Source organism: Neurospora crassa, linkage group III (assembly GCF_000182925.2).
Source record: "Neurospora crassa OR74A linkage group III, whole genome shotgun sequence".
Lineage (NCBI taxonomy): Eukaryota > Fungi > Ascomycota > Sordariomycetes > Sordariales > Sordariaceae > Neurospora > Neurospora crassa.
Genome location: NC_026503.1, coordinates 399,045 through 424,849, shown reverse-complemented (window position 1 = coordinate 424,849; position 25,805 = coordinate 399,045). Strand labels below are relative to the sequence as shown.

Genomic DNA, 25,805 nt, shown 5'->3' with positions numbered 1-25,805 from the left:
CTACCTCCTGCTCTTCTTCTACTTCGAGGTCAGGGGCAGATCGAACAGCAATTTAGTCCGTAGGCAGTTACTCCGGACGGGCCAGGGACTCATACGAGCACCTGGATGGCTGGACGAAGCAACAAACCAGAAACGACGCCAAGGAGCCGGTGAAACTGAGTCGGGAGGATGAAAATGACGAGAGGAAGCTGAGTGCCGGCAAGGACAGACTGATCGAAAAGACGTCCGACAGCGACAGAATTGGAGCCACTGTCAATGCATATCTTGACAACCAACGTCAACGGGCAGAGAAAAACGCTAACAATCCTCACAAACTGCCAATCGAATGAGCAAGACGGTCTGACCATGATCAGGAAGAGAGCGCGTTGGGTCAGCCTGGGAGGCAGGGAAGGAAACAAAAAATATGTGCGCCAGACAGACAGCACAGAGAAGCGAGCAATACCAATGAATGGATAGACAACCACGGTGAGAGGTAACATCAGTTTATACATAGATAAACAGATTAGAAGAACATGGAAAACTTAATGCAGAGGACCAACACACACACCCAGAAAAAAACAAAAAAAGAAAAAAAAAAAAAGGAAAGAAAAACAGACGAGGTGAAACGAGGTGCGGCCACGTCCGAACTTCATCAAACTCCTCTCCCTTAACAGCCCCCCAATTTGTCAAATACGAGCAGGAAACCACGTCCGTAAGAGGGACGAGTCAGGCAGGCATGACCCAACCCCAGTTCACTGAACCCAACGGCCAACGCTCCTTCCGCAATACTTCAGCTACCTTCCTTGATCCAACCAACAACGACCACGCACAGCAAGAGGAAGGGCGAGGTCAACGCTAGATGATTCCACACCACCCCTCGACATTATCCATGTCGTCCCGATTCGTAGAAAAGGTACTATGCGCTGGAGGTTCGGATGAGGAAATCTATGGAAACGTGGAGATCGGAAAAAACGAGCTCGTAGAATTGGGAGAAAGCAAGGAGGCAGTACCTAAGGAGAACCAGAAAGGCTGAATAGAAGTCTGGCCGTGATATATCCGTAGGTAGCAATAAGCTTAGCATACCCCTAGGTACCTTGAAACAGCGACGAAACCTCCTAAACAACACACTCGTGGCCTCCTCGTGACTTTCGAAGTCCCGGCTTCGTGTTCGCACTCCCGCTTGGCCCGTGAGCGGCACGCACTGGAGGGACTTGCCGGGCCGCCTGCCGAGCCGCCTGCAGGAAGCCCGGTATTCGGAAGCTGCTCTCGTAATCCGGCCGGCCGGCCAGACCAGATAGTAACCCTCAGCGGACCTCCGACGCACAGCGGTACCGACAGCTGCAGCGGTGTCCTGTTCGGACGTGGGATGAAAAGCAAGGGTCATATTGCGAACAGCTGCGGCATTCACTTGACAGCCTTGGCTGAACGACCTACCAAGGTTTGTTTTGCATTTTGCAGGGCGGCGACTGTAATTTCGAGGGGCTCGAGCATGTGCATGGCCAGGGAAATATATCGTCCTGGCTGCATGCAGTCTCGGAACTTTCACTCCTATTTTTTCCAAGCAACGACACAAAATTGCACTTCCTACTTACCACCACTTGTCACAACAACAGTCCATCAACACAGCGTCTCATTGATACCTCACCATCACGAATACCTAAAGGTTAGCAGTGTGTCTCCTTTAACACTGTCGGATTATTTCGACTAACGTACCTGACAACAGAAGATCGTCCGACAACCACGTGTCGGCAGTCAAGTAACAATATCACCAACCGCACGTCAACACGGTCCCCCTTACGGCCAACCGACAGAGTCCGGAAGAGTCAAGAACCTCGAGCCAACAACACGAGTTGACGACAACACAAGTCGACGACAATCCCCCAAGAATCCTCGACATCACACCCCAACGTCCTCACCACCATCACCACAATACCTACCTAATCATGGCTCGACCTCCAACCCCCGAGGCCGTCACCCCTCGTGCCCAGGCTCCCACGACCCCCATCCGCACAGAAAATCGTGCACTCAGTCCTCCCTCCAAATCACCCATCGCCACCCCTCCTCCCCCCTCTCCCATTCCCTACCTCCCCTGGCGCGACCAAATAACCTGGGACCACCTCCTCCACTCGGCACCCATCGTCGACAACTTTGACGACGAATCCGACATCGAGACCCTCGCGCCACAGACTCCACCAAACAAGATCCTCCTCTCCAAAGAGCGTCAGGCAATCCTAAACCAACGACTCCAAGCGGGGCACGGCACTCATCGTGTTCACTATATCGTGTATGACGATTATGTAGCTGACGTCCACGGCACCAAACTCCCGAACTCGCACATGATTTTGGTGACGGGAGATCCCAGGCAAAACGGAGGTATCCTTTCGTTTGACGGCGTTGATGTAGAGGAGGGAATGGTTGTGGAGAAACGGGATGGGTTTTGGGGTGTGTATGAGGCTGAGTGGGATGAGGAAGAGGAAGAGGAGGAGGAGGAGATGCCAGTTGAGCAACAGATTTACCAGGTGTTTCTCGAAGGGGCAGGAGGGGACCATGAAGAGGCATGGGATGTTTACCAACAATTTCGGGCGCACAAGGAACGACAGGCACGAAAGGAACGAATCTACCAGGTTATGCTGGAGGAGTTGGAGGGAGATGAGGCGCTGGCGCGGGAAGTACATGCACGCTGGTGCGAGGAGGAAGAGGAAGAGGAGAGGGATGATGATAACGAGCACGACGTCTTTGCCCGTGCGACGATGTGGGCAAGAGCATTTAGAAAGGGGTACGAGATGCGCAACGCATCACTCCAGAAGTCGCCGACAAAGTCTGTATCGTCATCTGACGTGCAGTTGGGCGACTCGTCAATCCTCCAGAAGTCGCCGACGAAGTCTGTATCGTCTGATGTTCCCGAGGACAGCAATCAGTCAAGCGAGTCGAAGCAAGAGCCGGATGTCTACGATCGTTTGAGCGAATGGGCGGTGCTCTTGAATGGGGAGAGCCCCCGAAGAAAGACGACAACCAGCAACATGTGCGAGGGCACCGACAGCTTGATCGATACCTCGATAGAGCAGGACCAAGACGTCTACGACTGTCTCGGCGAATGGGCCAGGAGCCTCGAGCATGGGACCAAGCACGCTTCTTTCTTCAACGAGGCCTCAAAGTTTGGGGACAACAAAGGCAGTGGCAACAAGCTCATCGATATCGCAACAAAGACGACCGATGTGTACGAGTGTCTTGGTCTGTGGGCTCAACAATTCAAGAATATTATTTGATGGCAACTCTCCATCCGAGGAACGTTTGCCCAACGTCGTCTATCACCGACATCATAGGCTTCACAGATATCGACGACAACGGCAAAGTATCCAACGAGACCACCGCAGCGACTCCGCCAAATGTCGAACGATAAGCCCGAACCCTATCATCATAAGGCCGGATGATGGTGCCACTAGGCCCAAGACTCCCGAGGACTTTTTGCATCGTCGTCGCCATTCCTGTACAAACTTCTTGAAAAGGTCAATGTAGATGGTTTGAGTGACCGGTTACTTGAAGCCAATTGTGTATGTGGCAATGGATGGAAAGATAGACTGATGATGTAGTAGGGAATTTGAATGTCGCCTCAGTGTGCAAAGCTTGGAAGTGCCATAGAAATCCTGATGAGCCGTGATTGTGTGCGAATAAGAACATGGAAATTGTAAAAGGGGCAATCAGGAAACTTGATCTCATCCTTCATCCCGCTTCTTGGTGTCGAAGTTGCCCCCAAAGTGAAGCCGTGATGTGAATGCTCCCGATGCTGTCTTTGCCATGATGGTCAGTGATGCTTGAGGTTTTCCCAGTGATTTTCCCAGTGACGTTAAGGCCTAGCGCCACTCCCATGGAAGAGTTCTAGAACCCTATGGCCCAAGATCGTGTCATGTCTCTCGTCTTGTTGTCGTCGGCCAATGGGGTGTGGTGGTGTAGGGGACAAAGAAAAGGGCCGTTATGGATCGACACAGCCTCAAAATGCACAATGCCCGTCAATCGGTGAATCCAGTGAATCAGTGATCCAAAAAAAGAAATTGGCACCCTTCCTCGGCCAGTCAAGAGAGACACGGCAAGTCATGACGTTGGAAGGCGGAAGAAAAGCCCGGACGGAGATGTGTGGAACTGGAGAAATCCCCGTATGTATCCTTCATGCGCATTAGGTATGGTCGGCACGGAGAGGCCGTTCGTGATGGCGGACAAAGGTGACGTCCCGAAAAAGAGTGGAAGCCGGCAGTGGCGGATACGATGTGGTGTAGAGAGGGACGGCGAGTCGGCGACGGAGATGGAGAACGAGAAAATGGGACGTCAACAGCTTCCCTTGCGTCGCACAAAAGTTGCAGCATGCAACACGCTAACGGATTTTGCTTGGTTATCCAGTTGAAAACTGTTAGTGTCTGGCAACGCCCATGTTCGGATTTTTCAGAACAACAGGCAGGAGCGGGTTCGAAAAGTGGACCAGAAGACACACACAGTCTTGGCTTAACGTGTTTCGCAGCAAGTCTCGCAGAAATTTGATAGTGCATGATTTGCCTGTAGAACGACCTCTACGGGACGATCCTGTTCGTTCTTTCAGCCTCCGACAATCATCTCCAACCTCACACATTCCATCCTCTTCGCTCTCTACACTACACGTATTCCTCCCTCCAACAACAATACGACAACCGCCCGTCGCGCACATATACGAACGGCTCCATTCATAGTATCTCACAATGTGACCTCGGGCCAGACGAGTTCGGTCTCCAAACATTTCCCACCAAAAGCGGGAAGTCCGGCACCGTTTCGCCAACACCACCACACCAAGCCCAGATCGTCAGGGGCCGATCACTGGTGGACCAGTCACGGACATCCACTGCTTCGCTTAATCACCTCCACCACCCTTCAGGGAAGCCCCTGAACTACCACCACCTGACACAAGTGCTGTGACTGGCTGACAGGGCACCACCAACACAGTCGGAAAAGTCGCCCGAGCATGGCGCAACACGGACCCCAAGAACATGGCACTAGGTAATCTCTGCCACCGGTCATCGATATTAGCGACGCGAGATTCACAATTTGGTTGGCCTGTTTCGAACCCGTCAATCATGGGGGACGGTGACCCTCTAAAAGGGCAAGGCAGAGTCACCGCGATCGCATTTCAGAGACACTGGTGATTTGGATGCCCACGACTGGCTGGACTCACGTTGTCCAGAGAGGTAGAGGTAACGTCGGATAACTCTCGCCTCGCCTCCCTCGGACAGGACAAGGCAAGGCCAAGAGATAGAGAGAGAGAGAGGCATTTCAAAGCATGACCTCAACCGGACAGGGCAGTCAGTGGAGGCCTTGACAGGTCCACCATTGTGTCCACCCACCAGCCGGGCAAAGCCAACAAAGATCTCTTTCAAACTCGTTCCAAGCTGGGTGACACTTCACCCAGAAAAGTCCAAAAGCTCGTGTTCAGCAAGCCCTAACGGGTACAACGAAGGGCGCCACATGGTGGTCGTCAACCAATGGTGGGGATTTCCGCCATCCCGGGTTTGGTGCAATCCAATCCGCTGTGGTTCCTGCATTCGACTTTGTGATGATGATCCGACGGCTTGATGCCATATCCAATCATTGCTCGCCATGAGACCCCAGTGGATCAAACTAACCAAGTTCTCTTTTTCTCATGGTGTCCACTTTTCTCTTTGGAGACGAGGTCCGCCTACCCATGCAATGAATCGAACAATCCATGACATCCGTGTTCAGCTGAAATCATCCCTTGTTCTCTCCATCCCATCTTGCTAACCTTATAACCATACGCTCTTTTCACACCTGCTTCATCCAACCTTTGTTTTCAATCATCAAGTCATTCGCTTTTTTCGACGTCAGTCAACTACATACACTCGCTCAACACGACTAATCGTCTCGAACCTACCTAATTACACACATCCAAAAAACCAAAACAACCGCCAACATGCGTTCCACCACCACCCTCCTCCAGGCTCTCTTCGCCTCCTCTGCTCTGGCCATCCAGATCACCAACCCCAAGAAGAACGACGTTGTCGACCCCTCCTCGGGCGTCGAGGTGAAGTGGAGCACCGTCAGCACCGACCCCAAGTCCGCCCACTTGGTCCTCGTCAACATGGCCAGCGGCCACACCCCTTACACCAAGGACCTCGGTGCCGTTGACCTGACCAAGGGCTCCGTCATCATCTCCGAGAAGGACGTGCCCAACGACTCGGACTTCCAGTTCAACTTCCAGTCCGTCGACCCCCTCAACCAGGGCATCCTCGCCCAGTCCGAGCAGTTCGAGGTCAAGAACTCCGACGACGACAAGAAGGAGACCACCAAGAGCGCCGCTGCCACCACCACCGCCGCTGCCACTCTTGTCACTGCTTCCGACTCGGCTGCTGCCACCGCCACCTCCGGCGCTGCTTCCTCCGATGAGGAGTCTTCTTCCTCCGCTGCTGCCTCCATGAGCGGCGCTTCCACCCTCGCTACCGTCACTGGCTCTGCTACTGTCACCGCTTCCGGCACTGCCTCTGCCACTCACGCTCCTACCGCCGCTGCTGGCAAGGTCGAGAGCGGCTCTCTCCTCGCTCTCGCCGTCGGCCTTGTTGCCGTCCTTGCTTAAGCGATCGACCTACCTCGACTTGGGTAGTCATAGCACCAATTGATGGGCCGTCAAGTCTCATGGGATGTTGCGTAGTGGGTATCGGTTCTCTAAGATCCACCTCGTACATCCTACCCGCCCATCAATTATTGGTGTGATAATAAACAAAGGGAGGATGGATGGATGATGTCAACAAAGTGGGTTGCTGCTCGTTGATGGCATGATATCAGTCGGGTGGATGTATATGTACTAGTTAATTTTGCACTAGTATGTATGGGGTTGTAATAGATGTTGAATCGTGTGTGTGGGGGGAAAGTGGAAGAGATAGACACGCATTGGGATGCCCTTAATGGATTATTACTTAGGAAATATGCATGGGAAAGGCGTTTTTGTCTTTTTTTTTCTTTCGGTTTGGGTTTGTTTCAATTGGCCTTTTCCTCTGGCTTGATGCTTTGGTGATTATGCTTGTGACGTTCTGTGATCTTGTTTTCCATTCTTGCTTTGCACGTACAGATATCCTTCTCCTTCCCGGTTGATGTCTTCGTTCCATCATAGTCCATCCCGTACTACATCCTGTCACATCCATGTCCGCTTACCAGTCGCCATCCCATACCATGCCACACTTGCAACCATGAGATCCTTCTCCCAGATTATATACAGGCACTTTACCCACATCTACCAGCAAAGTATCACTTGTGTTCATTGCATATACTTATCGTCCATCATCGTCACCTACTATTGAAGGGCCCTGATAACAACATTGATCGCCAGATCTTCAACGACGACGTACCGCCGATCAGCTACCTACTATGTATGTATATACACGTGTAACAACATCCAAGCGTAGATCATATTCCCGAGTCAATCCCAACCGTTAATCATTCACCCGGATCATCACAAGGTAGGTAGGTAGTGGTAGGCATTGATTCATCTAGGTAGTCAAGATGAGTGAGTACCTCAAGATAAGGCGAGCGGGTCTCCAACTCGCAAACGTAGATGAGGAAGCATCTATGGTGTTGAAGGTACCTATTGGTAATTGAGATTCGTACACCATCCGATGTTGGTCGACCATACCTCTAGGCACTCAAGTGTAGTATTTCCTAGCGGGCTGAGTGACTTATTGCCACACATAGGTATGATGTCTTTCTCAAGATGTTGATTCCTTGAAGAGACTAAGTAGAAGAGACAGCTTCCATGAACGTGCTGAATCGTAACGCGTCGCGCCTGACTGACCCCCCGCCGTCTCTCTAACTTGATCCGTCCTCTGTCCCCAAGCTTCATGGAATGCGACTTGGTCACCTATTGGTCTGGTGAATCGCAGTTTCCGCTCTTTCCATTTCTTTCTCCTCCGGGTACGTTTTGATGATCTAGGGGTAGTTAGGTTATTTGGGTTGCGGTACCCGACATGTGAATTCCCGACCACCAAGGAAGTAAGGCCATAAAGGGCTATCGTGGAACTTGAGTATCATCATGGTTAATTTGTTCTGGATTGTTTCGTGGGAGTTCTCTTACCCGTCAATGGATTGCTCTGGATCCAACAAGTTCATGATCCAGACCGGACCCTATCTCCGTCGTCGTACGTTCCCTCCTCCCTCCCTCCCTGGGTATTCACCTTCTTGGAGGTAGGTAAGTACCTCTAGAAGTAGCCACCCTTGTCTCAGTATATCACATATCGGATTGCCAGTAAAGGGCACTTACCTTTCTTGCCCTTGTACTTGTGGCTTTCGGTGATAGAGGTACTTATCTTAGTTTCATTGGGTTTACAAAATCATGCTTTGGATCTCGTTCCACCTGCATCACTATGTCCAGTCGTGTGTGTGTACTGAACTTAACTCAATAGGGTATCCCTCCCTCCCTTGGGAAGTTGAGGCCGCGATCTCCCTTTGTACGAATCTGTCGGCGTGGGCGTCGAACTACCTACGGACGTTCGATGGAGTCCCACCTTGCCTTGCTATCCTCGCTCGCAATGGCTGCGTTTCTACTACTCCGAGTCAACCCCGACTGAGCTTAACCCAATTTCACTCGCGCGAATATAACCCGCTTCGTTCCTTCCAGCATGGGCAGTAAGGGGCAAGTCAAACCGCGGCCCAAAATGAAATGGGATGAAGCGCGCTTTCCTCCTTACTGGTAGTCAGTCTTCCCCCTACTTTGTCCACTGCAGTCTTTAATTGTTCGCTTTTCAGTCCCCCGGGCCATAGTAGGTATCAACATGGGCAGAAATCAGGCGGCGAAAGTAGAGGTACTCAAAAGGAAAGAAGGAACTGCCTCTACCCATCATAAGCAAACCAAACCATTCGTTAGGAAGGAATGGTAACGCTCCTTCCCGAGTTGTACTTGCCTCAGTACTTTCAATGTACCGTACCTCCCTGGCTTCAGTATGATTGAGATTGGAGCAGGAGGCATTACCTCTGACCATAACTCCCATCTAAGTTGCTCCTTCCTCACTCACGCCGTGACGCTCACTGAATCTTTTGAAAGCCCTGTAATTAGTCGGTTGCTAATGATTGGGCTGGGACCGGGAGCTGTCAAGTTCTTTCCCCTACTAGGTACTGCATTCTGAAATGGGAATTCCCGATACCATCGACCTATAGGTACTGACACGAGGTTTCCCACTCCCGTTGAGGAAGTGGCACCTGGCATCACCCTCTTTGAGGGAAGCAGCAGCCCCAGTCAACGCAGCCTATAAAGGCTCGTTTGACGGAGCTGTAGATTAGAGACAGAGGAGACATCATCAATCTACACATTCTGAGCTACGCTGTCACGCATCAGGTATGTACATATTACTACATTAAATTGAGAAAAAAATTGAGCTAGGTGAGGCTGCATGTTGAAAAGACATCAGATAGGGCAGGACACCCCCGCTTCCGTATCCCCTCGAGCAGAGCACAATCACACCAGTGGGTATATGCATGCAGTGGTTCAGGCAAGAGGACTGGAGCCACCGCTCATATCGTGATTGATTCAACGCGGAAGTCCGCCATGTTTCCCGACGGACACAATCACATTCAGCCTTTCAAGGCTCATGAACACCGTCTGCATCCCTCCGATGAATGAATGTCCATGGGTGAGCCATAAAAGGTGAGAGTCTACTGCGTGCTAAGTGGTCGTGATTACCTACCTACCGTGTCACACTACAGGATTGACGACAGACTCATGCTGTACTGAACGATCGCCGTCCCATATGCCATGTTTATATACCTACCCCTAGTCCCGTCAATTTGATAGGTAGATACCACTACGTACCTAGACATACCTTTGACAATCCGCCCCCGTTCATCTCTCTTGACGCCCAAACTAAGTGTGTCCCACAAGTAGTGCACCCAACATCCTAATCCTAATCCTCAATGAGTCTGGTACCTAGAGGTAGGTTAACTTTGGACTATCAGCTTTATTCGGTACATCATCTACTAGTAACCTCCCAATCAATATAATGCGATAATCACATCTCACGTCCCGTGACTTGTCGAGGTATGTGAACTACAGGCACCTAACCCTCTTGACGCAGGGGTTGTTTCGAGTACAATTATCTGCTTACAACTTGTACCGCCTTTCTTTCCAACCAGGTCTCCCAGTGTCGATGGTCCTGATAAGGTACCTAAGGATTACTATGGAGTGAGCCCAGTAATAGTTTGTCAAGATACCGGTAACTTCACTAAGACATGGATGAAGACGGGACGTGAAGCTATGGCGTGCGAGGCCTTGAGATAGTCTTGAGGAAATAGTGGTTGAATTTGAGATGTGTAGTCATAATAATAAGTCGCCAGTTGGCATCGACTTTCCTGGTAGTTGCTGGAGCGAGTCAAGAAATGACTGTGATTGTTCTATGGGTTCCATGTCAGTGTCTTGAAGTCGTCACTCGTCGGTACCTCTACCGATCGGAAAGCCCTGGGAGGAAGAAGTGGTCGGCCTCCCAAAGACGTGTTGGCAGATATACTGACGGGCAGATTTCGTTGGAAATTTTGGACGAGCGAGTGGCCACATCTCCGACAACAACCCATACTCAGTCTTTATAACCGGTGCTATGGTGTTAATCACGATAGATATGCTTTCAGGCGGCGATAATGTGAGGTCAGTTATTCTTTGAAGTCTCTTATAGTGTGCAAAACCCGAAACCGCAAATACAGCTAACCGCTTGATTGGCTTTAATGTCGACTCAAGACTCGGCAGGCAAAGATGCCATTCCGATAATGATTCAATTGTTTGGTACAATCGCAATAGGTATTTCTGGTTCATGTTTCACGAGGGTAGCATCAACCCCAGATTTCTCAGATCTCCCCTCTATCGAGTATCGGTAGGTAGATGTGCCGAAGTTATCCCGCGGAAAGGGTGGCGCTCAGACTACCAGTGATCAGAGCCGTGATTTGACACCCGATTTCTTTTGGTTGTTGGGTCCCCTATGAAATAGCATCAATACTAATATGAGGTTGCTTTAATCCCCAAATCCGGATTTCTACCAACCATCCACATCCAACCCGCCGTCGGCGGACCCTTGTGGCGTCAAGGGTTTCTTCAATGCTCTGTCTGAGGACAACAGATTGTGGCGCACTCCCCCTGACGGTGGGAGATATGGTTGCCCACAGGAAATGATACTGCTCGCTTGACCGGGCATCCTGTTATGGTATTAGCTTACATCCTTGGCTGACTTGGCCACTTTGCCAGTTGACCGCAAGGCATGGTGATGACCTCGATCACGACCTCGGTGTGATTGTACTCGCAGCTCCCACAATTTCCCGATGTTTTTATGAAACGCTTGGTTTTTCAATGCCCATTTCACCGGTTGTCGGCATTTGCCGCGATGCTTGACGGAAGTTTACCATCTGAAGCAACGTTTGCTCGGGACATTATGACCTCTCATTGCAATCGCGTTAGACACAGCCGCACACAGATGACTGCTTTGAAATGGCAAAAGTTTGACACAGTTTTTCGAGTGGGTGTCAGAACAAGAGATATCACAAGGCTATGGTATCTACTGCAGTATAATGTCAAGGCTGCAGAACATGGTGGCTAGCGTGACCGAGGTCGACCAAAGTTCGAACTCACAGGGTTGACGTCGGCAACTTCAATTATTTAACGACAGGCTTGAGGAGTGTAACCATGTCTTGCAAGACATGAGATGAGAATAAGGTTGGACAACGAGGGGATGTGAAACATGGCCGTTACCCGCCGTAATCGGTGTACCACGCACCGGATAGTATTGTTTGTGGCGTGGAAGTAGTCATGAACTCCGTTAAACCGCTCAGTGCCCGAGCCACTCCCGCCAACCGCGTGCATGGGTCTCGTGGCGCGATCCATTGATACCCGGTAGTTGCGCGGCAATATAGAGGTAAGCATAAAGTGCGCGATAGCTACGTAGCTAGCCGCGCTCGTCCATGACAAAACTGATGACACCTTTGCTTCGCGGGCGATTAACCCACTACTTGAGAAACGCGGTTACAAAGACTGATAGGGCTCACGAGAACTCGAAGATACATCGGGTCAGGTCCCAGTGGGATATTCATATCCAGAAACTACCTAGAAATCAAGTTCAAAGGTGTAATAAGGGCGCTTGGATGCGTGGTAAGAGTACATATGACCGAGGCATAATGTCAAAGGTCTCGACCATCTTGTCCGGAACGAGCCGCGTACAGCAATAATACTGTGTTGTACTCTGGCGGGGGTTTGAACAGAACAGCGACTTCGCTGCAACCTATTCGGAAACCGGGACTCCTTGTGATACTCGAAAAGTCTTGGCCTACTTGGACGAGGGCTTGGATCTTGGCGATCTAGACGCCCAAGAAGGAAGAAATAGACGAACACGAACCCTATGGAAAGAAGGGGCGTGTGTTGGACCAACCACATATTGGGATGCCACTCAACAAGATGGACATTTTTCTAATTACCATCATGTTGGGGGGGTAATTTGATATTGTCATGCTCCGCCCCCAAGAGGCTATAGTACACTAGTACCGGTGGACTCGCGATAAGCCACAGTTTTTTCGGAAACGATCAGGGGTCTGACGAGCCAATCGCATCTTTCCCCTTGGTGAAGTAAAGAAGGCAAAACGTGGTGTTCCACTGATGACCGGTGGTCAAGACGGGAGAGGAGCCAGGAAAGTGAGGGTGAAGGTGGGGGGAGGGGGAAGGGGACTTGCTGTGACTGAGGGTTTGTCTGGAGTGACGACTGGAGATGAATAAACTCCATCCATGGTTCGGGAGTGAACATGTGACCGTGACGAAACAGACGTTGGATCAGACCATGGGGGACCGAGAGATGAGCATTAGGTAAAAAGAAGCGATCCCACTTGGCCTTCAGTTGTGTTGGTAGATAGTATTGACAGGTGCGGTGCATAGCACCATTGTGAAATTGATGGAGGACTGAAGACGGCAAGACTCCATGTTATGACGGGAAGGAATGGGAGAGTGTTTTTCTGTGGCACGGCATCCATCATGGATGGAGCATGGGATTCCGAGAGCCAGGAAAGGAACGGAGGCAGGCTGATGATATGGTCTTGTTTCAAACCCAATCGATATCATGATGATTGGAACCCTGTGTGCTGGTGAAGAAAAAAAAAGAAAATCTACCGAGGACGGAATGTCACTCATGGCACGACCCTCACATGAACCGAGAAGATCGGGGAATATATCAGATCAGGCGGGAATCTGCATCGAAGTGGAAGCACACGCCATCCTTCGCCATTGAGATGCCGTTCAGTCCGTGGTGGGAGAGGGAGGGCGCCTCTCGGGAATGACGGACAGCGACATTGACAGCACTCCTGCACTGCACTGCAGATTATGACAGCTCGACAGTGACAGGCAGCGACTGGAGGCGGGCAAAACATGTGATTCGAGGAATGGAGATGAGGGGGGGACTGGAGGCAACAACGGAAGGGAAAGGGGAGCAAATGTCAAGGGGCAGAAGGTGCGACCTGAGTGGAAGCCCGAACGGTGGACCTCGGCGTATGTAGAGGTACTGTATCAGTAGTACGTTACACCGCTGTGCATTATTCAGGTTCTGCCCGATGTTGTACTGCATGTAATCATGCGATCTCCCCCATGACGCTTGACTGTGCCTCATTGCGGTGCTGCTTGCGGATTGCGGATTGCCCATCCCAATTGAGCAGTCCTTCCTATGCATGCCATTGTTCCGCGCTCCGTGACTGAAAAGGAGTACACCAGGTAGCGAAAAGAAGAAGGGACGGGATCCCATTGTACAATAAAAAGAAAGAAAAAAAAAAAGCAACAAAGTATGAATCTCTACCAAGAGAAGTACCTACATAGTCCTCACAGGGCTCGGTTTCGATTCTCGGTTCTCGGATCACAAAGGTGTCATTGACGGCTTGTGGCCGGGGCAGGGGGGCAAGGATGAGGTGATAGTACGGGGTATGCTATTGTCCAGGTTGTTGTTCCTTCTCCGAGATGAACTTGCTTCTTCTTCGTTCCATCAAGTCAGAGGACGGGACGGATCAGATTTCTTTGGCAGGTAACAACCGAGGCAAAGTTTTCTCTCTTCAGTTGTGTCAAGATACCCCTGATACCCTAGTTTACGAACAATGAAAGGAAACTAAAAAAGAGTGAGACGACCTAAATCCAGATCTGTCGGTTCCTGTTGTCCATCCCCGAGGGGGTGCCTGCCCCGAACGGCTGTGGCTGCGGAAAGAAAAGTCCTTTCAGCCAATCATAGCACGCAAAGAAGGAGGGGCAGGCCTGGCAGCAGCGGGAAATTGTGGGGCGCAGAATTGAGATCATTGCCTGGCCAATCAACATCATTTTATCTTGCGCACTTCGTTTTCAGCAAATATTGCCCGTAGTAGTCGAAGGAACCCTCCCTCCCTCTCCTGCGTTGCTGAAGACTGGAATCATCTCTGATGAGGAATAGTTGTGCCCGTCGTCACTTGCCCCTGTCACGGGACTTGCCGGTTTCGGTGGCTTTCTCAATGCAGTAGTGTACTGTAGTCACCAGTCCAATTTGCGAATGAATCAAGGGCAGTTCAAGACTTCAAGGGCCTCGACCGTGCTGGACCGTGACACCAGCGAGGCCCGGACAGGACATCGACCGCCGCCCGCGCTCCCTCCCCCCCTTCTCCCACTTCCCGCTCCGCTGCCGTCCGAGTCCTCCGTCCCTTGTTGTCGGGATTTACACGGCTACACGGTTAGAAGGAGGAGAGTCAGGAGTCTGGGGTAAGATGACAGCTACATACGTAAGTACATGACACAAGTACATACCTCCCTCCAAGATGGCGGAGACATTTGGGAATCCGCTTGCCGACTAGGTAGTGACCAGTGACTCCCCTCAGTAGGTACTGTAGACCAGTGCGCCGTCAGCAGGCTGGGACTCTCTCTTTACAATCGAGTCGCGCGTCGCCTACCACGGAAATGACAAGACTGATAGCAGCAGAGATATCATCAGCAGCCAGACGGGATCCACCAGCAACCCGCTAGCTCTCTCTACCCACCAGCAACAGGGAGACATCCTCGCCATAGTACCCGCTATATTCATCGACCGAAAGACCTTTCTCCGCGACATTCCCAGGCACATACTGCGGTTGCGAGCAAAAGTAAAACCCCCTTGTCAGGTATCTTGCACGGACCACCATAGCCAAAGCTTCGTGAGCACTGTGTGTTCGACGACCTGATCCACGGGTTAAACTTACCCATCTCACCATAGTAGAGCAACGTCGCAATCACGGAAAACTGCCAAGCCGGGCCGTACTGTACTGTACATTATGTACAGCCTTTTCTCGACATCAGACCCTGATCCCCGCCCTCCTGCTGCTGCTGCTGCTGCTGCTGCTGCTGCTGCTGTCAGCAGAAGAAAAAGAAGCAGAACAAGACGTCGCCAAGGCACACACATACATGGACATATACAGAAACATGAACAAGCAAACATGGAGAGTGTGAGCAAATTTAATGATATCAGGAGGAGGCCATCAGACAACCGAGCCAGACCTCGTTCAACGGCCAGCTCGCGAATGGTGGCCTACGCCCAAATTAGGTAGCCTACCTATCCGCGGCTATCCAGCCGGCCATTACATGATACCTAGTACTATGTACGATACTGCACTCCTGGCACTACCTAGGTATTCGACACCACACTAACATCGTCTCCGCCCAGGATTAGCATGACCTGAGCTAACATGTTCCATCTCCGTGGGATGCATCAGGAACCAGCAATGGCGCCGGTCTTAGCGTCTTTCCATTCGGTCCCAGTCCCACAGCCCACTGGCACACTGGGGTCCTCCTAGCCACCCACACCTTTTCCCCCCTTGGCCTCGTTATTGGCTGCCTGGCAGACCCGGACAGGGCACCACAAGAAAAGTATGAAGTGTAGGGTAGTGTGGTGTATGACAAACCCGCGGCAACCGTATCGTAACCGATGTCGAGACGGCCTGTTTTTTGATGCCATGTACATTGATTGCACAATGGTCTATCTGACTGGCTGACTGGCTGACTGAGAGTCTGGTGGCTCTCTCTAGAAAACAAAAACAAAACACCAAGGGAGAATCGCGCTGGTGGAGGCTGTTCTGGTAGTCCATCCAACAAGGGAGCGCTACTGCACCGCATATTAGAGTGCTAAACATACGAAACATCCACCAATTGCCCTACCCACACCAAGACAAATCCAGAGCAATCCCGAACAGGGGGGCAATCAATACAAGCTGGAAAAATAGCCAAGCCAAGCGAAACGCTACCGTCGAACGCTACGCTGGACGGGGACCACCACCACACACTGGAGTCCATACGACGGACTGGACCACACTGAGAAATCGGAAACCTCCTTCTTAAACCTCTGCCGGCTCCCCCTCCCGAAAAAAGGCCCCCATTGTCATTCGCTCGTTTTTGCCTCTTGTGTCGCAAAGACTTGCACAACAACAAAACAAACAAACAACAACAACGACAACAACAACGACATTATCATTCTTATCCACAAGCGCAGCATCTGTCGTACAGTACCTGTCGAGAGCTGTCGTCACTGCCGAATACCCGCCCAGGCCAAGGCAAACCCCCCCGCTCTGCCGCCTGCGCCCGTCCATGTCGGCTGCCCACTCATCAACCACAACAGCGACGCCCGCTTTGCTCTCATAGTGTGCAGTGTGTGACCGATTGGTGTGATGGAAGTACGAGTCGCAACCACACAGAGCACTTCTTCGTCGCCGCCGGGCGCCGGCAAGTATCCTCGCCGCGGAAGACGCGAGAAACCATGGCCGCCCTCTAAACAGCGGAAGCTCTTGCGCCTCTATGTCTGCACACAAAGCGAGCGCCTGCCCCTGGTGCGCATTCTCGAACGGCTAAAGGATGGCACTTTTGACCCAAGGTGCGATCACCTCTTTTCCGTGATATTGCAGTACTAGGTGTGACGGCGATCATCACCCAAGCCCCGGGATTACTGACTCGACGATCGTCATGTTTCACAGGCAACGAAATTCTCACAAGCACCTCAAAAATCTATTACCAGACCGTCGCATCGATGACTGGCGACCGAGGGACCTGGCCTCGATGTTGGTTCGAGTGCGCTTCCTCAGATCAGTCAGGGCCGAGAGGAGGATGAGGAGGAAAAACCGAGATCACAGGGCACGCGGCGGCAATACGAACCAGCACCATGCCGCCGCCGACATAGAGTGGAGATCGCCGACGGGGTACCTGGGCAGTCGCATGGGAGTGGGTATGATGGACAGGGGGGCCATGGATACGGATGTCATCATGAACTTGGATGGAATCCCTCTCCGCAATAATCAACACATCCACCATCACCGAGGCCGCCACAATTCCGCCCAGTCGTCACCACAAGCCTTGCTATCCGAGTCGGCCACAGCAAGCCCCGAAACCTCGCACGCATCCCACGCGTCATGTCAGCTTCACCAGTCACCCATCAACTCCCCGGAGACGTCGCACACCTCTCATGGCGCCCCATCGCACCGAGAGAGGTCACCAGTGAGGTCCGAAAAGTCCATGTCAAGTTCGCTCAAGTCAGCATCGGAATCCCTTAGGTCGGCATTCAAGAGGAGGTCATGGGCATCGGTGCTGTCGAGCATATCGTCGGGTATCTCCAGTCTTGCCCGTTCTTCGTCATCGGCATCTTCCAAGGGGGTTGGCCACAGCGAGAACGGTCCCACGGTTGCGCTCAGCAAGTTGAGTCGAGATGATTTTCTTTCTCTGCTGGAAGAGAACAAGCCATTGGCATCAGCAACCAAAGCAAAGGTTGCCAAGGCGCTGCAGAACCCCTTGTTCAAGAAGAAGTACTCTTCTGTTAACCCCAAGACGGAGGAATTGAACAATGCGTTGCTTGCCATGTGCTGCTCGGCTCATATTGAAACCAGCTCCCCTCCTTGTGTGCATGAGAGACTATCCAAGGCCATTGAGGCCCAGGACTCGGAAGGTCATGCCTTCCGCAAGTTTACCGTTACCGACGAGGAGGCCAATATGGTGGACAAGTATGGCAACATTCTTCTGCACGTCGCTGCCCGATGGGGCGCCCGTGTTTCCATTTTGTTGTTGCTTCTGCGACACACTGATGATATCCAGGCAGTTAACGTCCGTGGCGAGACTTTCCTCCATGTTTACGAACCCCCAAGCCACCCAAAGCTAAGGCCAGCTTCTTTCATCAACCTTGTGCGACATCTGCGATCACGGGGCTTCGACTTTTGCCAGCGAGACGTCGAGAAGCGGACATTTCTACAACACCTGGTCCCCAAGAAGACCTTCCCCATCGAGATCCTTCATTGTCTGTTCCGTGAAGTCGGCCACGGGACGGCCCGCTTCCTTGTTGCCAACAAGTGCTCGGCTGACGAACGACTGTGGCACTGCATCCGCAAGAACCTTTCGTATCAATCGCCCAAACTCCACCGCATCTTCGGCGACGAGCAGGAGTTTGTCCGGCGCTATCTCCCCGAATTCATGGGGGATTCCTCGTGCAACAACTCGACGCGCATCACCATGACCTCCGACTCGGACAGTTGGCGCGGCAGCTCAAGTCGCGGCAGCACCGCCAGCAGCTCCCAAAGCATCAAGCGAACGCCCGTCATGCGTCTCTTGTGCAAGATTGCTTCCGGTCGAGACTCGGACAAACACGGGGGCGAGGCAAACCTGGACCAGCGCCTCGAGGCCCTCCTCGGCATCGGCCCCAAAACCACCAAGCAGGACATCGAAGCCTGGCTCAACGAGCGAGACACTGAAGGTAACTCGGCGCTACATTATGCCGCTGAGTTTGGCATTGTGGCGGCTGTCAAGTTCATTACTTCGCATGGCGCGCAGGTGAACGTCATGAATAACTGCGGCAACACTCCTCTTCAGCTCATCAAGTACGCGATCCAAAGGACGGACGTCAGGACAGATGTGTACATGGAGGCACGATATCTACGCTGTGCGGTGCTTTTGTTGGAGAGAGGAGCATTCGATCAGAGCAAGCTTGTTAGCGAGCGAAGCGTTATTTACCCGTATGATGTGTTTGACGGAAGCGAGAGGTGCATTACCAATCTGGTGAAGCAGGGTGTGGCGTACGAGTGTCGCGGGCTGCATTTGCTATCCTCATCAATAGCACCGCATGGGCCAGCGATGTGGATGGATGAGAATGGACATATGCAGTTTGCGCAACACCCTTATGATGAGGAAGGAGATAATGGGGAGGGAAGTGGACATGCGCATGGGCACGGACATGGAGGATACGGGATGCACGGGATGCCGATCGGTGCGGGCGGCATGCCGATGCATTTGGAGTTTCAGACTTCCTTTCTTGGTTGATCTCGGTTGGTGATCTCTTTATGGAGTTTTGGGTTGAAAGGGGGCAGGAAAGGATGATATGAGAAACGGAGAATGGCGCATAAGACGGGGAATTTGTTTGGATAAGAAGCGATGGCGATGTAGGGGTGGATATTTCCTTTCTTTTTTTCCCTTTGTCGGCTTCTTTCTCTTCTTTCTATCTTTTCTGAGATGGACTTGGATATTTCACGGCTATGGGGCCTCGCATCAGCAGGCGACAGGCGTTCAATGCTCTTTCATTATCACCAAGGGTCTTGTTGCATTTGAGAGCCATTGTAATCATCATCATCTTCATCCCCTTCCATTTGTGTACATTTTCCGGGGCCCTCATTGTACTGCCTCTAGTTATCATGACTGTCTGTCTCTTAACCTACAGGGCAGACGTCGATGGAAAAAGCTCACGATGTCGACGAACAAAAAAGTTATGTCTCTTACGTTTTAGAGCATCGGGATAGGCTTCCCTCCCCCACCTTGATGCAATAAAAGTACATACATGTCGACTAATACCTACCTACCTGCTTTTACATGTCTACCTATGTCCTACTCCCATATTTGGTACCCATTCTTCCTTTTGTTCCCTTTTTTTCTAGTGTAAAGTATCCCAACATGCAAGAGCCTTGCAGATATATCACTCTTAGCGTCGGAGATCTTTAATTCCATCCACAGAACCAATCATGAATATAACAGACCAATGATTCCCAAAAGCCTTCGACACACTGTCTCCAAGACTGTTCAAGATGCAAGTCGTCAGCCCGGAAATGCCCCACTTCGGCACTTCTTCTATGGTCAGGGCCAACGCCATCGAGCATCTATCCAATCTGTCGGAAATGTGTTTGCTTCCTACTCTACACTACGTACACATGTGAAGAAGCTCAGGGTTTTACTCCACCTGGAACTTTGATTGGACTCTTCGATTACCATTGGGGCTCCTCAACTGGCTGGCTCAGCTGGATTGGACCAGCCGATCTTGTTCACTCTCTGTTTGGTTCTCATGTAGGGCTCAGGGGTAAAGGGCACTGGCTGCCCGGGGTGGTGTGTTCAGGGTTGGGATTGGGTCTCGGGATTGGACTTGGGCTTGGGCTTGGATTTGTGTAACGTCACTAGTGTAGAGTGTATGTAGTCTAGAATAGTCCTTGGAGTAGGGGTAACCGTGACCAGTAGTAACCCTAGCCGGCTAGCCCCCTTGCGAAGAAAGAAAGAAAGAGCCGCATCGACTATGAGTATACCTAGGTAGGTCTATATAAAGCACTTTATCCATTTTGGAAATAAAAGGGGGGCAAAGTCTGGGCCCAGCCTACCTACCCACCTATGTAAGACTTGGGGTATGTATTTGGCAGGCGAGGTCAAGGTCAAGGTCAAGGGGAAGTAAGTACCTACTACCTAGGTAGGTAGGTTGCGTTACACAGACATGACTGATACCTTACCTTACACGGGCAGTACCATACACCGCTGGTATGACGCCCACACGGCCACACCGTCACTCACCGAGACCGTCATGTCACTGTCACTGTCACACCGATAGGTACCGGTACCTACCGACACCGATACGTATCCAAAAATGGAGCTAGGTGGGAGATCGCGTCCGACTTCTAGAACAAGACCTGTCTCAGTCACCGGCCATCACAGGCGTCACATGCACGCAACGGATATATATCGCAACAGAGGGAAAAGCTACATGTATAAAAGAACCGAAGCGAGGTCAAGGTTACATGTACCTGGGTATCAACGGCCTGTACAGGTAGCGTACCTGGCCAAGAAGAGAACCCTGAATGGCACACTTTTTTTTTTCCCCTTCAAAGTGATTCCCCGGTGGCCTCAATCAAACTTGACTGCAACAGGCCGGCAAGTTGAGCCTCCAGTCCAGATTCACCCCGACAGCAACCACAAAACATCAGTAGCACAACACGTGGATGACAGACACAACTGATGATCTTCTAGATTTCCTACTACCCATCGTCAGGTACGGACATCGGAAATTACTTGCTGAAGGCCTGCGAGACCCTGTTGGCGGCATCGACGCAAAACTTGACTGCCGGGTAGGCGCTGCACTGGTATGCAACTGTCAGCGATGAATTTCATAATATGGGAATAGCATGGACCTACTTATCCTTGATCCACGGCCTCCACTAGGGGTCTTGGTGCTGGGGAGGGGCGGGATCAGCGGCGACGACAGCCATCTCCACGTCTGGAACATGAACTCGTCTATGCCAAAGCTCCAACTGTGGCTCCTGCTGCTGTTCCTGATGCAACTGGTCGTCTTGTTGGTCGTCTTGTTGGCCGTCTTGTTGGCCGTCTTGTTGGTCGTCTTGTTGGTGCTGCTGCTGCTGCTGCTGCTGCCCTTCAGCGTAATTCGGCAGGTGGTTGCGAGGCATGCGCCTGTTTCTGGTTAGCGAAAAACAGAGAGGACCGAGAGGATAAGGTGGATTGTAAGGAGACGAGAACAGAAAGGAAAAAAAAACAAAAATGAATTGGAATATGAAGGAGGCTTACAATATCCAAAAATTGTGCCGTCCGGACATACACGACTCCCCACGGCAGGATAAAGCATGGCAGAAAACACGGCAGAAGGACCGAGTGAATCCGCAAGAGGTCGAGCGAGTCAGAGGAGTCACTGTAATTCCGATGTTGATTCGTACCAGGAGTGTCGAGACTGCGGTTGGTAGAAGTGCGAGAGCTAACTGTGCTAGCGCTGCGGGTTAGGGGTGTGATGCTGTTGTGGGACTCGGTGGTCCGCTCGATGAGGGCGAACTTGATGAGGACTTTGAGGGTGTTGTTGAGCGTCGTCTTCCTATGGGACGCATCGGAGGTTTTGACGGGGGTATCGCGGGACAGGGCTGAGAGGCCTGTTGGGTTGGGTGTTAGTATCAGCCGTTTAATTATTGAATCGGACCTAAGTTCCAGATTCGACTCGGTTGCTGATCTTCGGCTTGGTAGGTAGGTATTTAGCCTCTTGTACCATATCATGTTTCCAAATTCCGCGCGGCTCTAATGTCTGCGGCATTGAGCCAAATGTCCGCCAAGGCGCACGAAAATGACGTCCAAAGTAGGTGATTTGTCAATATTGCGTTGTGCGGTGGAGAGGCAGAATGGGGATAAGGACGTGGTGTATGTGGGTGGCGGGCAGGGGAGTTATGCTGTCAGGACTTAAAGGGAGGTGGGGTCATATGGACAGGCATGGGTTACTGACTGTGTTGTTTGTTATTGTAGAGAGAAAGAGAGAGAGAGAGACGGCTAGTCTGAAGGGCTTAGATTGGGCACGAGAGGGAAGGAGCCAGGACTCGAAAATATGTTGGCGTTGATGGTGGTGGTGGGGTGTTGAGCCGATGTTGAGATGTTGACATGTTGACTTGGTGTCTTGGTGAGGCCGGTCATGGTGTTTTGGTCAAGTTTGTGCGCTTGCTCGGCGTCCGGTGGAAGGGAAAAACCCAGCACTGTAAAAGACAAGGGAAGTACTGTGTATCATGCATGTCATCGCTGCAGCTTGATTGTGGAAATCACTTTTAAAGCTCGTTGTTTCCTCGTGAAATGAGGGGTACCCTGCTGTCGATTGGACCTGCGTTCATTTGCATCGTACAGCCTGGTGCCTTCCCAGAAACCCCTCTCAAAATGTATCCTACAGCGCTTTCCCGCGAACATCGCTTCCTTGTGTACAGCAGCCCCCGAGACTCAGATGTAGAGGGAAAATTGGAAGGAGGGCGACCGGATGATCATCGATTGCGCCATGAGTGTTTTTGTTTCCGACAAGGGCGACTGCCTCAACGAGGGCATGTGAAGTTTGCCCTCACTGACTTTCTCTTGGTTCTCATTTTATTCATTTTTATAGTGGAACTCGCTCGACCCACATTCTCCAGGCACCCCGTCTACGATATTGATGCCTATTGGATTCTACCATCACGTCAGTTCGATCTCCGCGTAACACTCGCTTCCTCCCGCTCGCTCCAAGTAACCGTTGTCAGCTAGGGCAGCACTCTCGGAAATGGAAGGGCTTCGAGCTTTCAGTGACTGGAAAGACGCAAGTGTCTCACGCCTCATCGGTATTTATGAAGGGCTTTCCTCCCCGTATCCACCCCATTCCCTAGACGTACCCTCGTGCTGGCAGATTTCTTGGAACGCGGTTATCCCTCAAGTGATCTCATACCTTCCTCGAACTCGGATCTTTTACAGTAAACACATCCACGGGCGTCAAGATTGCATTTGTACCGTCCGACCGTACGCCGACTGATGAGAGTGGAAAGACCGGGAGAACCTAGAGGTACTTGTGTGACAGACCCAAGTGCCGTGAAAAATCGGAGCTCATCAACATCAGGGAAGAGCAATTTGCAGCCTCGTGGAAGGCCTTCAATGCTTACCCTCGACTTGGCTACACTCTCGCCATTGGTCATTTTCGCTGCTTATCCTCTTCGGGGCCGGATTGCCAACAATCAAGGTGTCTCTGATCACCTGGCAACTCGCAGGCTTCGATTTATCTGTTCCGTTCGGCAACACACACAGTCCGCATGTTGCGATACCAGATGTCTTCTCATTTTGAGGAAGAACAAATGATTTCACCCGAAAGTTTGGTTACTTCATGAAGACGAGATTCCGATTTGACCTGCGGGTGTCGCATCGACATTGAACCACCTGAGGGCTTCAGGCAAGACTCATATTCACCGCTGTATCTTCCATTTGTCATTTCAGCCCATGAATGCCGGATAGATTACGCATTGCCCTGATCAACGGACAAGTAGTTTATTGGCGAGCAAGGATGCGCAAGAATGTGAGCAAGAGGGGGGACGAAAACAGATTGACGCTGAGCGTCACTACCTGCCTGCTCAAAATTTCCCAAGGGCGCATGTCGAAACACCACTTCGTGATATACTGGATACCCGCCAATCCACTCCCCGCTGCGACCCTCATTCTCTGGACGGGAGTCATGTACAGAGACGGGCCAACTTCAGCGCTTTGTGGCCTTTCGAACTACCACAACATAGATTATGAACAAGTCGACACAGCACGAGTTCAAGACAGCGACGTTAAACTGTCGAAATATCACAAAGATGACACCCATTTTCATTACCTGCATACCTAGCACTTTCCGTGGAAGCCAGCCCTGATCAAACCCGTCCATTCTCCAGCCCTAGAACAAATGATATCCACCCCTGTGCGGCTATGTGCCAGACTTTCACGCCACATGCAACGCCAACGCCAATGCCAACACCTTACTCCATGCCCTTGAACGAAAATGGTACCGCCGGAAAAAGAGATGCCGAACCGATGAATGCCGGATAGAAAAATTGAAAAAAAAAGAGATGAGTCTTGTCGATCGAAGAAGCGGCTTAGCGATGAGGACCGCTGGGTCTATGTCGTGAGAGAAAGTCCGTTGCCGGTGACAGGAAAAAGACGCAGGGAGAAAAAGGACATGCTGAACGCCAATAGATGCTGGCTGAATGCTGATGTCGTAACGAAATGAAAGCTGAAATGCGGAAGGCGAGAACGCAAAGCCGTAGAACATGAAGCGATGGACAAGACCGGATGACTACCACTGGGTATTGGTTTGCCGGAATAAGAAGAGACCAGACTTGGGTCGAGAGCATGAAGAAGACAGGACTGGAGCCTTAGCGTCGACGCTGATAAGTGAAGATAGGACTGGAGGAAGAAGGCCAACTTTGGCCGGCTACCTCAAGTAACGGTCCAGAACTCGGAAGCAACGTACCCCTTACCGGTGTCAACGTGCTTTTTCTCCACGGACGGGTTGTTCATGATCCTAAGCCCCTGTGGGGCCTTGGAGTCAAAGGCCACATAAATGTGGCCTTGAATGATGACGTTTTCCTCATCATAACCCATGTATACCTCTACAGTGAAATGCCAATCAGCGTTGGCGGTATCATTCTTGATGTACCCCGTTCTCGGGTCCTCATAAGTCAACACGGTCCCGTCGACAGCGTGCTGATCCTTTTTGTTGTGCAGTCCTGTCCTGATCACAACGGCGTTCAAATCGAGGCGAGCTGCCTCGGCACGGCAAATGGCCTCTGTCGCTAGCATGAGGTCCTTCTTTCCATCGTAGTTGGGGTTTTCACCCCAAACCTCCAGCCAGTGGACAGAGATCTCTGGAAAGTTGGGAAAGCCGAAGCTCTCGTCTTGGAAGTCGGGGACTTCGACTGGTTTGTGGCGGTTACGCCAAGATCGCTCGTAGATTGTTTTGACGTTGACGCCTTTTTCGGGATAATAACCCGTTTCCGGGTCCCACGGTTGCGGTTGGTATCTTGGTCTACGTTGGGGTGGCACCTTTTATTGGTCTGTGGTTTGATTTGAGGTGAAGTATATAGATAGTGAGGTCGTGCTTCTGGTATCTCTCGTAGATCCGTCTGACTGTAAACCAGATCTGGGTTACCGCCATGGTGCTCAAGGCATCGTGCTGGTTTCTCTTGTTGTAGACTCGGTCCCCTTCATTCTGTTGAAAGAATCATCTCCGTAAACTGGGTTCCATGTTACCCCAGTGCTCTAACCAGTAGATGGATATATCAGGATG

General features: G+C 51.5%; 8 protein-coding genes across 8 annotated transcripts; 4 read left to right on the top strand and 4 right to left on the bottom strand.

Annotated features, from left to right (window-relative positions):
* Positions 1 to 1,922: 1,922 nt before the first annotated feature.
* NCU05668 (hypothetical protein) lies at positions 1,923 to 3,430 on the top strand (the record flags this gene model as incomplete). Its single annotated transcript, XM_957680.2, has 2 exons — positions 1,923 to 3,210; positions 3,303 to 3,430. 2 exons carry the CDS (start codon positions 1,923 to 1,925, stop codon positions 3,377 to 3,379), a joined length of 1,365 nt encoding a protein of 454 aa, XP_962773.1. The 3' UTR covers positions 3,380 to 3,430.
* A 1,151-nt stretch (positions 3,431 to 4,581) lies between these two features.
* Positions 4,582 to 7,501, top strand: acw-3 (anchored cell wall protein-3). The gene has a single exon (XM_957679.3). It carries the CDS (start codon positions 5,927 to 5,929, stop codon positions 6,584 to 6,586), a length of 660 nt encoding a protein of 219 aa, XP_962772.1. The 5' UTR covers positions 4,582 to 5,926; the 3' UTR covers positions 6,587 to 7,501.
* Positions 7,502 to 8,035: 534 nt separating this feature from the next.
* On the top strand, positions 8,036 to 8,632 carry NCU05666 (hypothetical protein; the record flags this gene model as incomplete). Its single annotated transcript, XM_957678.1, has 2 exons — positions 8,036 to 8,141; positions 8,406 to 8,632. The coding sequence occupies 2 exons, from the start codon at positions 8,036 to 8,038 to the stop codon at positions 8,630 to 8,632; spliced, it is 333 nt and encodes a 110-aa protein (XP_962771.1).
* A 2,281-nt stretch (positions 8,633 to 10,913) lies between these two features.
* Positions 10,914 to 11,857, bottom strand: NCU10605 (hypothetical protein; the record flags this gene model as incomplete). The annotated part of the gene is made up of 3 exons (XM_001727920.2): positions 10,914 to 10,959; positions 11,038 to 11,175; positions 11,751 to 11,857. 3 exons carry the CDS (start codon positions 11,855 to 11,857, stop codon positions 10,914 to 10,916), a joined length of 291 nt encoding a protein of 96 aa, XP_001727972.2.
* Positions 11,858 to 15,966: 4,109 nt separating this feature from the next.
* NCU05664 (hypothetical protein) lies at positions 15,967 to 20,026 on the top strand. Its single transcript, XM_957676.2, has 2 exons — positions 15,967 to 16,856; positions 16,957 to 20,026. The coding sequence occupies exons 1-2, from the start codon at positions 16,654 to 16,656 to the stop codon at positions 19,277 to 19,279; spliced, it is 2,526 nt and encodes an 841-aa protein (XP_962769.1). The 5' UTR covers positions 15,967 to 16,653; the 3' UTR covers positions 19,280 to 20,026.
* A 1,397-nt stretch (positions 20,027 to 21,423) lies between these two features.
* On the bottom strand, positions 21,424 to 22,669 carry NCU05663 (hypothetical protein; the record flags this gene model as incomplete). Its single annotated transcript, XM_957675.1, has 3 exons — positions 21,424 to 21,673; positions 21,819 to 22,140; positions 22,576 to 22,669. 3 exons carry the CDS (start codon positions 22,667 to 22,669, stop codon positions 21,424 to 21,426), a joined length of 666 nt encoding a protein of 221 aa, XP_962768.1.
* A 519-nt stretch (positions 22,670 to 23,188) lies between these two features.
* NCU05662 (hypothetical protein) lies at positions 23,189 to 23,679 on the bottom strand (the record flags this gene model as incomplete). The annotated part of the gene is made up of 3 exons (XM_957674.1): positions 23,189 to 23,299; positions 23,436 to 23,543; positions 23,647 to 23,679. The coding sequence occupies 3 exons, from the start codon at positions 23,677 to 23,679 to the stop codon at positions 23,189 to 23,191; spliced, it is 252 nt and encodes an 83-aa protein (XP_962767.1).
* Positions 23,680 to 24,955: 1,276 nt separating this feature from the next.
* On the bottom strand, positions 24,956 to 25,673 carry NCU05661 (hypothetical protein; the record flags this gene model as incomplete). The annotated part of the gene is made up of 2 exons (XM_957673.1): positions 24,956 to 25,561; positions 25,668 to 25,673. The coding sequence occupies 2 exons, from the start codon at positions 25,671 to 25,673 to the stop codon at positions 24,956 to 24,958; spliced, it is 612 nt and encodes a 203-aa protein (XP_962766.1).
* Positions 25,674 to 25,805: the final 132 nt, after the last annotated feature.